Source organism: Sitophilus oryzae, unplaced genomic scaffold (assembly GCF_002938485.1).
Source record: "Sitophilus oryzae breed Bouriz unplaced genomic scaffold, Soryzae_2.0 scaffold_1494_pilon_pilon, whole genome shotgun sequence".
Lineage (NCBI taxonomy): Eukaryota > Metazoa > Arthropoda > Insecta > Coleoptera > Curculionidae > Sitophilus > Sitophilus oryzae.
The window spans coordinates 4498557-4513260 of record NW_022146163.1 but is presented as its reverse complement, the minus strand read 5'-3'; the positions used below and the strand labels follow the sequence as shown (position 1 = coordinate 4513260).

Below are 14704 nucleotides of genomic sequence, written 5' to 3'. Positions count from 1 at the left end.
AATTGTCGTTATGAACCGCATGTTACCATTTCAAATAGACTGTATTAGTAATTTTCTATCGAATAAAGTAGAAATATACCGAGGGTGCCATGTATACTAATATAACAGCTGCGGTATTCTGTCAGCTCCGTAGCAAGAAATTTCCTGTCTAGCCTATGCTATTTGTATACGATTGATGAGTCACTAGACAGGAAATATGTTTACAGAATCGGGCCTCAGATCTCGTTTTTTTATCTAAAAAAAATAAAAAAGTTATAGGGTGAGCCACTTTTGAGACGCACCCCGTATAAGAGCGTCAAAATAAATAAATGTAAAGACAATATGAACAGAGACAGAGGTACGATTTCGAAGAGTTCACGTTCTTCTAGACCAGCTCTTCTGAGAATGTTTTCATTTATAACACGGCCCCAGGATACTCTTAGCACATTTTGACGACTTCATTCTGTTTATTGTTGCCACTTTCAGTGTCCATTACTCCGATTATCTCGACCGCCGCTTTGTTATGCTCGTAACAGGTTAAAAAACAACGTATCTAAAATGACTGCTTCTCCAAGCCGTTGCGAGCTTCCATCGACAATCGACCGATGCAGCAGCATTCCTTTCCCACTCCTGTTATCTCGACCGCCAGGCGTTATGCCCGCAACTGTTTCAAAAAAGCTGCTTCTTTTTTATCCTATTATTTTTAAGCTGTTGCAAGCCCCACACAACCATCGACCGATGCAGCTACGTTCGCCGCGCCGTAGCGCATTCCCCACTCCGTTGTCTGTTGTATCTCGCCGCCTGTATCGATAGTTGTCGAAATAATATGTTTTCCATCCATAACCCATACTAGTTGTTTTTTGGAATTGCTTCGAGCAGTATCGAATTTCGTGGCGGTGCAGAGCGCCGACAGGTAGCGACGTGACGTAAGTCGGAGTTGTATCGTATTAAGGCGGGGCTTAGGCGAAATCTCCGGTCGCCTTCACATGAAGTCGTGGAGGCTCGGTAGGCTTAGAAGTTAAGAGGATATTCCCGATATTCCATAAGGGGATATATCACATTTCGTTACGGGGATATTTCATATGATTCATTATACGTAGCATTTAAACCTTTTATATGAAAATTAAAAAAAAAACGTTTAAAGCAAATTGGAAACATTTTTTCGGGCTTGTCCGGGATTATTCAAAATGATATAACCGGTTGTATTTCAGAACACGCCACAGAAATAAAATAATCCGAAATAAAAAAGCGCGTTATTTTATTTGGTGCAAGAAGACGATACAACAGATATTACAGAAAAGTCTCAGTGTGCTATTTCAATTCGATATGTTAATAAAAACGGCAATATACATAGTCAAATATCTTTGCGCTAAATAGACGCAACTAAAATTTTATCGCCTACCCAGTCACACGGTTCACGAGCCGCCACTGGTTGTCTGTCATTTTAATTAATAAGCAAAGTATATTTTCTTTCATTGTTGTCGTCTGACGATATTCTTCCCTAACTCGGTACATGGGCTTTATTTTAAAGGGGAAATTAAAGGTAGTTGAAAGTTTTAGGTATACCCATTTCCCGTTGTGAGATGAACTGTACAGGGTGGGTCAAATTCGAAGCTTTTAAATGGAAACACCCTTTTCTATAGGAGATAGACGAAAACTAATATCGATGTCTGGAGCTCAATTTTCATCAAAAACATGATGGTGAAAACCGCACATCAATATCTGTTACTGTTTCGGAGATACGGGGTGTTTTTCAAAAACGTGCATTTTTAACTAATCGCTGTAACTTTTTTGCTATGGAAAATTTTGTATTTCTATGAAAACATTTTCAACGCACCTTTTTACGTAGAATTTAATGGTTTAAGTATAATTATTTTAAAATTAATAATTTAAGAGTTATCAACAGAAAAAATGATTTTTTATTTGGGACACCCTCTATATTTTTAATTAACTGAAAAGAATTTAAAATTACCTTTCCAAAAATATAGCATACTTGATATTTTGTTATAATCCCCTTCGAAATACAGAATTTTTAAAAGTTCGCTACTTTTAACTAGTAGGCTTTGGACTCCTTATTGATGATATGCCCTTAATGGAACTCGAAAACATATTTTTACAGCAAGACGACGCACCGTCTCTGAACGCTGAAGTTATCAGCAAATTTTTCAAGAATAATTGAATAGACCAAGATTCAAGCTGTTGGCCGTCGAGGCCGCCTGACTTAGTGCTCATGGATCTAATCATATGGATATATTTGCGGAAGAATAAAGGTTCCTTATTCTTCCGTATAATCTAGACAAGAATTAGAAACACTTAGCAGTTATGAGAGGGTATCTTTCACCCCCACTGAGTTAATGAATTCCGCGAGAAATGTTCAAAAACTGCTCCGTCTATCCATAACAGAAGACGCTCGATATGTCGAACATCTGTAGCAAAATCTCATGTCTTGGTTTGCTATTTATTTTTATTGTTATTAGATATACATAGTTTAAATGTGTTGATGTTGGTTAAATATATTTTAAATTGTTATATAATTCTGCATCTCTCATAGCAAATATTATTTTCGTTTCAATTGATGCTCACAGCTAGAATTTTTTTGCATTACAGCCGGTACCGTTCAAAGCCTACTTATTTAAAGCGGGCGAATTTTTATATACTCTATATCTCGAAGAAGAATCGAGCAAAATATCAAATGTGTTATATTTTTGGAAAGGTAATTTTAAATTCTTTTCAATAAATTAAAAATATACAGGGTGTCCCATATAAAAAATCAAATTTTCTGTTGATAATTCTTAAATTATTAATTTTAAAAAAATTATACTTAAACCATTAAATTCTACGTAAAAAGGTGCTTTGGAAATGTTTTCATAAAAATACAAATTTTTTCATAGCAAAAAAGTTACAGCGATTTGTTAAAAATGCATATTTTTTAAAAACACCCCGTAACTCCGAAACGGTAACAGATATCAATATGCGATTTGGTTTGGTTTGGTTTGGTGACACACGATTTACTATTTATTTATTCACCGCGCATTAAACAAGTCGCAACCTTAGAAAACTGTTAAGGGTACCACCATGTCTCAAACGTATCAGTCCTTGAAAAAGCAAGCTGCGAGAGCGCTGACGTCATAATTACTAAATCCCGCTTAAGATGAGCTGGCTACGTATGCAGGATGCAAGAAAACCGCCTACCGAAATCTCTTCTTTACGGTGAGCTTGTAGAGGGTAAGAGGAAACCGGATGGACAAATCAAAAGATACAAAGATATTTTTCCATGAAAACTTAAAGGGGATAAGTATGCAGCATCAGTGGGAGGAAGCAGCGCACAATAGAACGCAATGGAGGAGAATTGTTGGGAAACCGGGGGAATCTCGCGCACGGGGGAATACCGCGCACGCCGCTGTAGAAAAAACTACAACTAGTAATACACAGGTGTGAGGCTGGAAGTGTTGCATAAGCCATATAAAGTTTGCTCCAAAAGTTTGGAATAATTGCCGGCAGTCGTTAACCAATAACGAACATTTTAGTGCTAGATGGGGTTTTCACCTATCTTTTCGGCAATTTAATCGGTTGATAATTAGTAGTTCCTGTGATTATTAAAAGCAGCTTGATTTTATTTTCACTTACCAGTGCACCTATAAGTGTTATCGCAAGCGATCACCAATAAAATGTAAGTACTTTTGCTAAAATAAATTTTTAGGTAAAAAACGGCTCCCGGGGATATACCGCGCAAAAACAAAACAAACAATAACGCTCTGCGCGGTATTTCCCCAAATGTACACTCTTCTTGTTTATTTTTTTATAGCTTGATTTTTTTAGTTTATGATGCCCAGAACATACCAAAGGGCATCAGAGAAAGGCAAATGGTCAGCGGATGCACTTAAATCGATTTGGAAACTATGGAAGAAAAAAGAAGAGAGAAAAGAGAAAAAAAGAAGCAAGTAATGTATGAAGGAAAAGAGAAGAAACAAAAGGCAGAAAAGAGAAGCAAATATTGTATTAAAAAAAAGAAAACTCTCAACATCTTTAGAAAGTAAAAAAATCAACAAGAAGCCAAAGCACATTCGTAATATTAAGTTTGGTGACGACCTGAGAGTTATTCTGAAAGCGAGCTTTGTGTTGATGATGACTTAGACGAAGTTGATCCTTTCCCAACCCATGAAGATGATATCTGTTTAATTTGCGGATAGTTTGGAGGGACAACGAGGTCTGGTATCGCTGTAATTCCTGCTCAAAGTGGGCCCATGCTGTAGTGGAAAGGAGAAAGAAAAAATCTACCTTTGTGACTACTGTTGCTAGGTAACAGTTTATTTTTTATATAAATATCTAATGTGTTTTTTATGTTAATATACAATAATGTATCTTTACTTTTGTTCTCACTATCATCTTTTTTATTATTTGTGTTATCTATATACCTGTATTTTATGTATAATAAAGTCTTAGTTAAACTGCCTTAAAATACCTCAATGCGTAATAATAATAATGGTAATATCGCGCAGTCACACATTTTTATTTTTTTGTGTTAATAGGTAGGGGAGAACCGGGCAGCCCCGCCCACTTAAGCTTATATAGGTTTTAAAAATGATCCGTGACACTTATCTTTCGATTCAATAGTGTATGCACTTCTTTGGTCCATTGTTTTTCTGAGCATGTGCTAATTCTGACAGAAAAAAAGTGTTTTCATTGAAATTATGCAATTTTTAAAAAAGTCTGCTTTGGACGGGGTACCCGACAGGGTTAGTAACCCCGCCCACCCGTCTCATCATATCGGGTAACGCCGCTCAAGAGCCTTAATATTAATTCAGAAAGTATAAATAAACACAATCGAACATATTCTGTAACAAATTAATCATTTATGTTTATTATTAAGGTATACTACAAACAAAAATCGCAAATATAGGGCTTGGAACCATCTTGGCCCGTACAATCTTTGTGTGCCCACTTTTTACACAGTCCACATTGGAACCAAAGTTCCGTTTTCCCGAACTCATTGCAGATTATGCACATTGCATCTTCCATAAAGTCTTCCATGTCGTCGGAACTGTTGTCATCGCATATGTTTTCGATAGATACTTCGCTAGAACTAGATTCTTCAAACACTTTCTTTTTAATTTTTTCCACACCTCTTCTTACATGTAATTTAGTCTTCTGCTTCTTACTTTTAGAATTTTTATTTTTTGTTTTCTTCTTCAACTCTTTTTGTTCCAGATATTCTTTTTCTGGTGTGGCTGTTAATATTTTAGATGTAATTGAGCTTCTAGTTTTTTTTGTAACTAGGCCTTTATTGTTGGTGTTGACAATTGGTGATAATTCTTTAAATTCCACGTATCTTTTCTGGCCAGAAGCTTCGGAGATACTGATATTTTTAAGCTGATCCGTAGATGCTTTGGAGGTGCTTGCTTCAAAATTAATAACACCGCCCCTGCTGACAATTTGAGGCTGACCTACATCAGTTATTACATTGGTTCTAGAAACAGTTGCTGGGAGAAAATCATCTTCGCTAAATATCGATGGGTTATAAGGCCAAATTCCACTAACTTGAAATCCTTTTTGGGCTTTTTCTATTCTCGCGATCTTTACAAATGCCTTATTAAATATTTCTGCCACATCATATGGGGTAATCTTTTGGTGGGGATTTTGTCTCATAAAAGTGGAGCACTCGTTTGAATATGATTTTTTTAAAGGACCGTAAACAGAGAGATCCAAAGGTTGAAGCTTGTGGCTCGTGTGAGGTGGGAAAGATAATACAGTAATACCATTTGCACGACAGAAGAAGACAATCAATAGAACAAGCAGTATGCAGCTTAAAATGATGGAGCCACTCAACAAACAACCCCTCTGTTATCCATCCTTTCGAAGAACAGGTGTATTTTGCACCAACTGGGCCATTTCTTTTTAGCTGATCTGACATCCTTTCCCTAGGATATATGAACATAGGTGGAATAAAAGAACCTAATGCACTGATACAGCCACATACAGTAATATTCCGCCCACGTTCATAGCTAACCGCTTTCCCAAGTTGTTTGGTGCCTTTTGGGCCAATCACTTTGGTCGGAGCTTGTACGGTGGTAATACCCGTCTCGTCCATGTTATAGATCCGATGAGGTCCAATTTGAAGCTTTTCAAGTGTACTGCCAAGATTCTTGTAGAATAAAGCAACACTTTCTTGATTAAATCCAGAAATTCTGCCTAAGCTTGTTGCCTCCGGTTTTCTAAGACTAATGTGTGGATTTCTCTTCATAAAGGCACCAAACCAGTCTTTTCCCGCCATTCTTTTAGTTGTATTAAAACGGTGGGTGATCGAGTTTGACTCGGCGTATTGAAATATAAGTTTTCTTAAGTCGGTTGGGGTCAGCCCGTAAAACATTTTTGAATATATGCAATGTTGCACTATTTCACTCTCCTGGTCATTAGTAAAAATTGGTTATTATCTTCACTTTGGTTATATAAACATATCTATTTAATAAAAATTTGGTTCACTTACGGTGTTCTGAAAATTACACATAACCTATACCGGCCTACCACTCTGAACGTTTTCAGTGGACTGACCGCGAAAAGTTGAAATAATGGCGCGTTTGTCCCGCAAATCTTTCTTTTGCCTTAATATGTGCACTTGACGATAGATGCCGCTAGGAATACAGGAGTCGTTAGGATAAAAACACAATGGGCGGGGTTACCCCTTGAGCGGGGCTACCCGGTTCTCCCCTACAACAAAACAAAAATGTTTAATTTTCAATGTTGCAATAGTTTGTATATTGTATCAATACTCCTCATACAAAAAATTATCTCATAAAAAAAATTAACATCAATCTAGGAGCTATTTTGCTTATGTGCGCGGAATTCCCCCGGCTTTCAAACTATGTTAACGACAACCAAAAAGTAAAGAGGCAACAAAGTAATGAGATTTATGAATGTCCGGAGTGCGGAAGAGAGATAACATCACGTATCAGGCTTTTCAGTCACAGAAAAGCTCATGAAAGAAAACGCCTTGCGTGACCATCTTCTGATGCGTATCAAATATTCGTCAGTGAGTAATGGCAGTAAGTAAGTAAGTAAGTTGTTGACAGACTTATTCATAAAGCGCAAGTAATCGTAACAAAATAAAGAAAAAATAATTCACAATTTACGTCCACAATTTACGTCCTTTTTGGTACTTCGAACAAGTACTTGTCGTTTTGGTCATCTACATCATTACAACAACGTAACGATTACAATATTCAACAAAGTTAAGTTGTTTTTACGGTTATACTTTTTAATGCGCTATACTTTCACATTCGTCTAATAAACCTAAATAAAATAATTTCATCTTGAGGTTTTACGCTTGGTGCACTCCAAGAACCAAGCACGACCCACCTGCTTTTTATAACTTCTTCTAATGAACAAAAACGCTTTATATGTAAATATTTGAAAACCTAAGTTTCGTAACTTTTGTGTGCCACAGCATCAAACCACAGATAAAACATACACCCTATACAAACCTGCTAATCTAGAACACACGCCAATGCCATCGTCTATTTCGTTTTAATCAATACCGCGATTGAAACGGAAAGCACATCGCAGGAGCCGCAGGAGGAACAGTTGCGCGAGTTTGCGCTGAAAATTGTTGTGAAAACGTGCGTCGGTAAAATCGTGGTGCGCCTGAAAAATATGGCACACGGGCGCTGGAAATCGTATGGGAGTCGCGTTTTTGGATCAAATAACATCGGCGTTACGTTGTAGCGCGTCCAAAGCACATGGTGCGTGGCTTTACGGGTAGAAAAATTGAGATTATGAGTAAAATACGGGGTTGAATTAAGTTAAAATACAGTAATTAACCCTTAAATATGGGTTCGAGTAATAATGTTTCGAATAATAGTGATACGGCTAACGGTTTGACGCCTGTGAATGAATCTCCTAAATTGAAGAGAAAAATCACACTGTGGAACGGTGTTGCTTTGATTGTAGGCACAATTGTTGGTGAGTTATTTCTTTATTAAAATTTACGAACAAAAACATTGAATCATGCTCATACTTTCACTTATAATTCAATGATTTTAGTTGCGTTGTGTAATTAGGTTATTTGTTTATAATATATTCATTGAATGAAAATATATTAATAATTCATATTTTTATCATAATTAGAAATGACGTAGTTACATATTGTTTTTCGTTTATTGTAATATTTTCAACATTCAAATTTTACTGAATCCGAAAATGATTCTCTGAAAATTGATTCTCTGAATCCGAAAATGATTCTCTAATCTGATTTAAGCGGGAAACAGATGATGCAATACATGTAATTTTGCAGTGTACAGAGTGAGAAAATTTTAATGTTTCAGCTATTGAAACTTATGGAAAAATCTACAATTTTTTAGTGTAGTTATGATAGTTAGTGTTGTTGTTAATTATTAATTATGTATTTTTTTTTAATTCTTTTGTTTTTGACTGTAATTTGCTTATGTTTTCAAGTAACAAAAAATTAATATCTATTTGTATTCTCCAAAACACCAGTATCGTAGGCAATAGAAAGTAGGTTATTTTGAAATTTTAGCAATAAATTTTGATGTTTCTTTATGAAAATTATTTTACTAGCTGAAGCCTGGCGCATCCGCTACGACATAAGGAAAAAAATACTTTTTTTTAAATTAAATGAAAAACAAAAAATACGCAGTTTTTATAAGAGTCAATTAACTATTTTCAGCAAAAAAAGCAACTTTCTAGAGCAAGTCGTTACTTCAGTAGAGACGACACAGATAAACATTACAAAGAAAAATAATATTCATTGGTAAAATAATACATAAACTTGTGAAATGTACCGTGGCTTGGAAATGACGATCGTTGACATTCCCTATATAATTTTACATGTAGAAAGAGTAAGAGGGAGGGGGGTAATCACCGCGGCCTTAAGGGTTTATTGTATCCCCCTTTCTTGTATTATAGCATACAGCCTATAACTCATCATACTTGAGGATCTTCCTGCTGTAGGGGGGACAGGGTATTTCCCTTCCTACAACTACAACAGATGTTCATCCTCCGATGAGTGGGTATCTACCTCCTACGAAGGTATACACTCTTCCACGGTTGAGGTTTAGCCCTCCGTGCTCTTCACAGCCGAGGAGCTCCTCTCCGGCTGAGGTACCCGTGAGGTGGAGGCTGGAGGATCTCAATTTTCTCCACCTCTTTAACTTGGTCTCTCCTTAGACCTGATACCGGTATTGTCCCGAATTTATAATAGAGGATATATCCCTCTTTCTCTATTGCCCCCTTGGATTTGAGGTCAATTACACCGCAAGGGTTAGTCGGTCCACTTCTATAGAGGAGAGACGAGAATACAAAAAAAAAATTGGTCAAGTGCGAGTCGGACTCGCGCACGAAGGGTTCATTCATTATACTATACAACCTTTGTATACAACATTAGACACCATATTATTATAAATCTTTTCCGATTTAGTTGAAATTTTGAATGCGCGTATAAGTAATTTAAAAAAAAATGAAGAAACACATTACTAAAAATTGTATTAATCAATAATAAATATGTAAAAAGTAAAAATAAATATGTAAAAATATGTAAAAATTAAAAAAAACGATTAAAAAAAAGTCGCCTTCACTAGGATTCGAACCTGCCTTACTACGTCTCCAAACGTCATAGCAGCGTAAAGTCCTAACGCTTTAACCACGTAGCCACCGAGGACTTGAAAGATTCTATGTAAAATTCATACTTAAAAGATAATGTTTAGTGAAAGTACTTTTTTATTGATAAACATTTATTTAATTCTGTTTTTAGTATTTGTTCTTATAGCGGCAACATAGATACATTTATCTGTAAAAATTTTAACTGTCTAGCTATAACGGTTCTTAAGATAGACCTTAGATAGTTCTTAAGATTGTGACAAACGGACGGAGGGACGGACGGCGAAGTCAGTAATAGGGTTCCCGTTTTTACCCTTTGGGTACAGAACCCTCATAAAAATTAAATCACTTCGTCGGTGAAATGTGATAAACTGCTAACTCCATTATTCCTAATTTTACAGGAGAGCAAAAAAACGGTACAAAAAAATATGTACACATGTAGGAAGTATTTTCGTGCGTTAATATGATAAAGAGATAAGAATTTTATTTGCTGGGGAACAATAAAACTCAATATTTCGTGTTACATAATTTTTTTCAGACACAATAGGGAGATAGCAGATTCGTCTTGCAGAAATAAGAAATAAAAATATATTTCTGGAGATAGCAACCTTTATTGTTTGAAATTTTGAAAATGGATTACCCAAACAGGTGATATTCATAACCATATATTTATAATACGATGTACTTAAACAGCCGTTAAACGGTAGCCTACTAAAATGCCGTTAATAGATATTGTGACGTCGTTCATGTCGGCGGAAAGTAATGCCTAGCCTTAAGCATTTTGCAAGAGCACCTGTGGGTCAGTGGCTGAGGCTATCGCTTCGTAAGCGAATGGTCCGTGGTTCAAATCTCACGCCGACCAAGCTTTTTTATATTTTTTTTTGCTTATAGCGTGATCTTATTGCATTGGTTTCACTCTTTTTGGTTGGATTGGTTTAGTTATTTGGCGGGTTAGTTAGCGTAGTTATTTGGAGGGTGTTAATTCATTGGTTAGTTGGTTATTTGGTGGGGTTGATTGATTTTTACTAATTTATATTTGTTTTTTATATTTTTTATCAGTGTCGAGGTTAGTTGCGTTGGTTAAGTTGGTTATTTCGTGGGGTGGATAGCGTTGGTTAGTCCTTATAAAATTCCTATATTTGATAAAGCCGTCAAGTGCGTCACATCAACGACGTCATACCTATTAACGGCATTTTAGTAAGCTACCGTTTAACGGCAGTTTAAGTACAGCCTTTATAATATCGTCGGTCTAGAAGCAAAACATACAAATCCAAAAAACGAATAAATTTTTAATGCATTTTTAAAGAACTGAAGTAGCAGCATTTTGGACTTAATGAATATGAAAATAATTTAAAAATTAAACTTATAATTCTTAGAAGATATGGTAGGTCCATGCTTATCCTAATTTTTTTACAACGATAGTGTCTAGACCGAGCTTGGAAAACAGTGCGGTCATTATAGGATGAAAACAGCGTGATTTTATTAAATTTTTATTACTTTTCTCCTTATTTTTTTAAATTTTTATAAAGATTATGTACCATTTACGTGGAAAAACGTTGAAAAATATAAAACTGAAGGTATTATGGAAATTCTTGTACAAGTAAGTAATGGTTATTTATTAAAACATAAAACTTTATAGCAAGCCGATGAATTGCTCGTATATAGAGAATTTCGTTTTTCTTACTCTTTACGGATACCCAGTATTTACAAAACGGATCGACGCAGGGTCGGACTGGCCATATTATATATATATATATATATATATATATATATATATATATATAACTATTAAGGGGGCGCCAGCCTTCGCGGGCCCCCTTTATAGTTCATTATTTATTCTTAACAATATTTGCTTTTGCATTGCATTATGGCATCTGCATTGCATTGGTTTACCTTCCATTAGCGTAGTTTCCTGATTTCTATACAGGGTGAGTATTAAATAAGTGCAAATATTTTCAGGTCTGGTAAATCTCGATAAAAGAAACAATATTTTCTCTTTACTGTTTTTTCAAATAAATCCAAAACAACCGAAAAATTCCAAATTTTTTTTTTTAAAAAATTCCAAATTTTCAAGGAAAAAAATTCGCGCAAAAAACCTCATACTCGTGTTTCTTGGGTCGAAATATACTACCCCTAAAAATGTTTGCACTTATTTAAGACTCACCCTGTATATAACAGAGAAAAATTGACCAAAACGTGAGGCGAAAAAATACGCCAAAAAAATCCACACGGGCTCCTCCTTACATTGCCACCCCTTTGGCCTAGTCCGACCCTGGATCGACGTACTGTACTAAAGAAACATAGAGTAAAGAATTCGCGTATTTGCTTCAGCGTGATCGTAACGGAAATTACGGAGATAGCAGTATTTCGGTGGCTATTTCAGATCACTGGGAGTTAGCAGATATTATTGAGTTAAAATAGCAAATTTTCTTTAATGGGAAAAATTTCTTTTGCTTTTCCTACTTATAGAGTATTTTTTTCTCTTTCTAATGGTATAAAAAAACTTATTAACATAAAAAATGGAGTTAGCAGGTTATCACGTTTCACTGACGACTTGTTTTTGAACAGAAATGTTCAAAACAACAACCCCAATTCGTACTTTTTTATGAAAGACTATGTCTAATAATATTCATTTTATATCCAAGCAGACAATTTATATAGAGTCAGTATTTTTACTATTTTTAGTAAGTAATAAACAGTACCCTTAATCTAAATTAAGAGTAATTCACTAATTCACAACTATAAAAAAAGGAATATCAACGTGATATCAAATTAATAATAAATTTATCACGCTTAAATAAAATAAACATATTTAAGTATGTCTACCGGATATTTTTATAAATTTTACAAACTAACATTTCGACCGTTGTAAAAAAAATTGGTTTAAAATAAGATGAAAAAGTTAAAAAACGTTTTACTATTCAAATGGTATTCACCATTTACCCTATTAAGCGACTATAAGAATTTTAATACTACCTGTGATACTACATAAAACGGAAATATATCAGAATATTGATTAGCATTTACTGTTTCTTATAACCGTAGAATAATCAAGTGACTGAATTATTCATAAAAAAATGGCAACAGAAAGTATTTCGAGATTGGTATAAAGCTTCAAGGATATGAAGAGATCCACCAAACCAGTTTCTATATAAACAAACGTTATTTAATTACATTGTAAAGTTACTCTTTCCTACATAAATACAGGCTGCGAGTTTTTTAAATATTACAAAACAATCATTTAAATAATATTTTTTTATAAATTTTTGGTATGAACTGTTCGGGGTTCAATGTTGTCTGGGTGAACGAATCAAAAATAGGTTTAAAGGTGAGGATGGAAATAACATCATGGATGATCATAAATCCATTAAGGTGCGTCCAGACCTCACGAGACGAGAGCGAGACGTCTATCCATTTTTTGATACAAGCCTGCCACGCGATAAGCGCTATAGTGAAAGGAATCCAAACACATTAAATTGTAATTGAATATAACAAACGATGGCCAAATTATAACACATACAGTAATAAATTTTTGTATTATTGTATTTGGTTCGTCGTATTTTATAAATTATTATTAATTTTTTTAATTAAATTATTTATAAATACGGTTTTTAACGTTTTTTTAGAACAAAATGTTAAATAGAAAAGTTATAGGAAACGTTAAGAAATACATTTTAAAATTACTGTGGAGTATACAACGTACTTTAAAAGAGTGTTGCGGATATAACATATATTTTTTAATGGTAATACTTTTTTTTATTATTAGATTCTACGTACAATTCGGTATTTTTTTTGCATATGATATTATACCGGGTGCGTCTCAAAAGTGCCTCACCCTCACCTATAACTTTTTTATTTTTTCAGATAAAAAACGAGATTTATTTGGTGTGTTAGTATATGACATAAATTAGGATTGATTGACGTATTCAATTGTTTTTGGTCACTTCTTGTTTGACCAGAAATTACTACAACTTTTGATTTTTAAATGGCATCCTCGGTATTTTTTTAGTTTATTCGGTAGAAAATGACATTCTGAATAGAATGACATATATCATATGTCAACTTTTGACATTCTCACTTAATAAAAACTCGAATTTTAAAATTCAATCTCGAGTGCCATATGGCTATATTAAAAACACCAATTCTTAATCAAGGAGCCTTGAAAAAATAGATTTGATCGTCTAATGTTTTTAGTGTCTTATCCTGGTCAGTTAAAAAATGCTCAAAACGTATACGTGTACCATTTAAAAAATTTGAGATAATTTGATTTTAAATAGTCTCTATAATATAATAGTCTAGTTAAATTGTCTCGCTCTATCGTCTCGTCAGGTCTGGACGTACCTTTAGATGAAACGGAAGTGGCGAATGTTGTATTTCAAGAGGAGTTACTTGAGCTTAGCACCAATGAGAAGCTGAAGATAATATAATATTTAAAAAAGGCTATCAAACATTTTGGCTGCAGACGGGAATACCCGAAAGATATCCTGGACTGTGAGAAATTACGAGAAAACTTTTGGTAGCGTTTCTTTCGTCAGATCTTGCGGAAAAAAGTTTTAACGTATTCGTTAGAAACCTATTAACAAAAAAAAGTGCAAATTGAACATAACAGAACAGGAATATTTGCAGTTATTCCTTAAAAAACTGAAGCCAAATATTGATAATTTGCTGTCAATCTATGAAGTACAGGGTGTCTCATTTTGGTTGAAATCATACGGTATCTCCGTGATAATATACCCACTGATAGTTCATTTTATGTAGAATTGAATGCTGAAAACCGTTTTCCGATATATCTTACAGATTTCGAGTTATTTGAGAAAATCTACAAAAGAAATATTTTTTTCTGTTTTTCGAAACATTTAACACCAAATATCTCTGGAACAAAAGGTGTGAATCTAAAGTAAAGTACACGTGATTAGTGAAGATAGGAGGATGCGGTTTGACCAAACCTGTCTTTTTTGTCAAACGAAAGATGCTGTAAACAAAATTTTCATAGCCCTCTTCGTTTCTGAGTTACATGGTCTTTTTGGAAATTTTGCAATTTGGGACACCGCCCGTATCTCTGTTATTGTGAAAGGTATCGAGAAGGTGAAAACTGTTCCTTGGAGAAATTTTTACG

The 14704-nt window shown here is 34.6% G+C and overlaps 1 protein-coding gene across 1 annotated transcript in view; it reads left to right on the top strand.

Annotated features, from left to right (window-relative positions):
- Positions 1–7587: 7587 nt before the first annotated feature.
- The window catches only part of LOC115877531 (Y+L amino acid transporter 2-like), a 63447-nt gene continuing 56330 nt past the window's right edge, over positions 7588–14704 (top strand). The window contains exon 1 of the mRNA XM_030893756.1: positions 7588–7935. Within this exon, the coding sequence (XP_030749616.1) occupies positions 7803–7935 (133 nt within the window). The 5' untranslated portion in view covers positions 7588–7802. The remainder of the gene's footprint in view (positions 7936–14704) is intronic.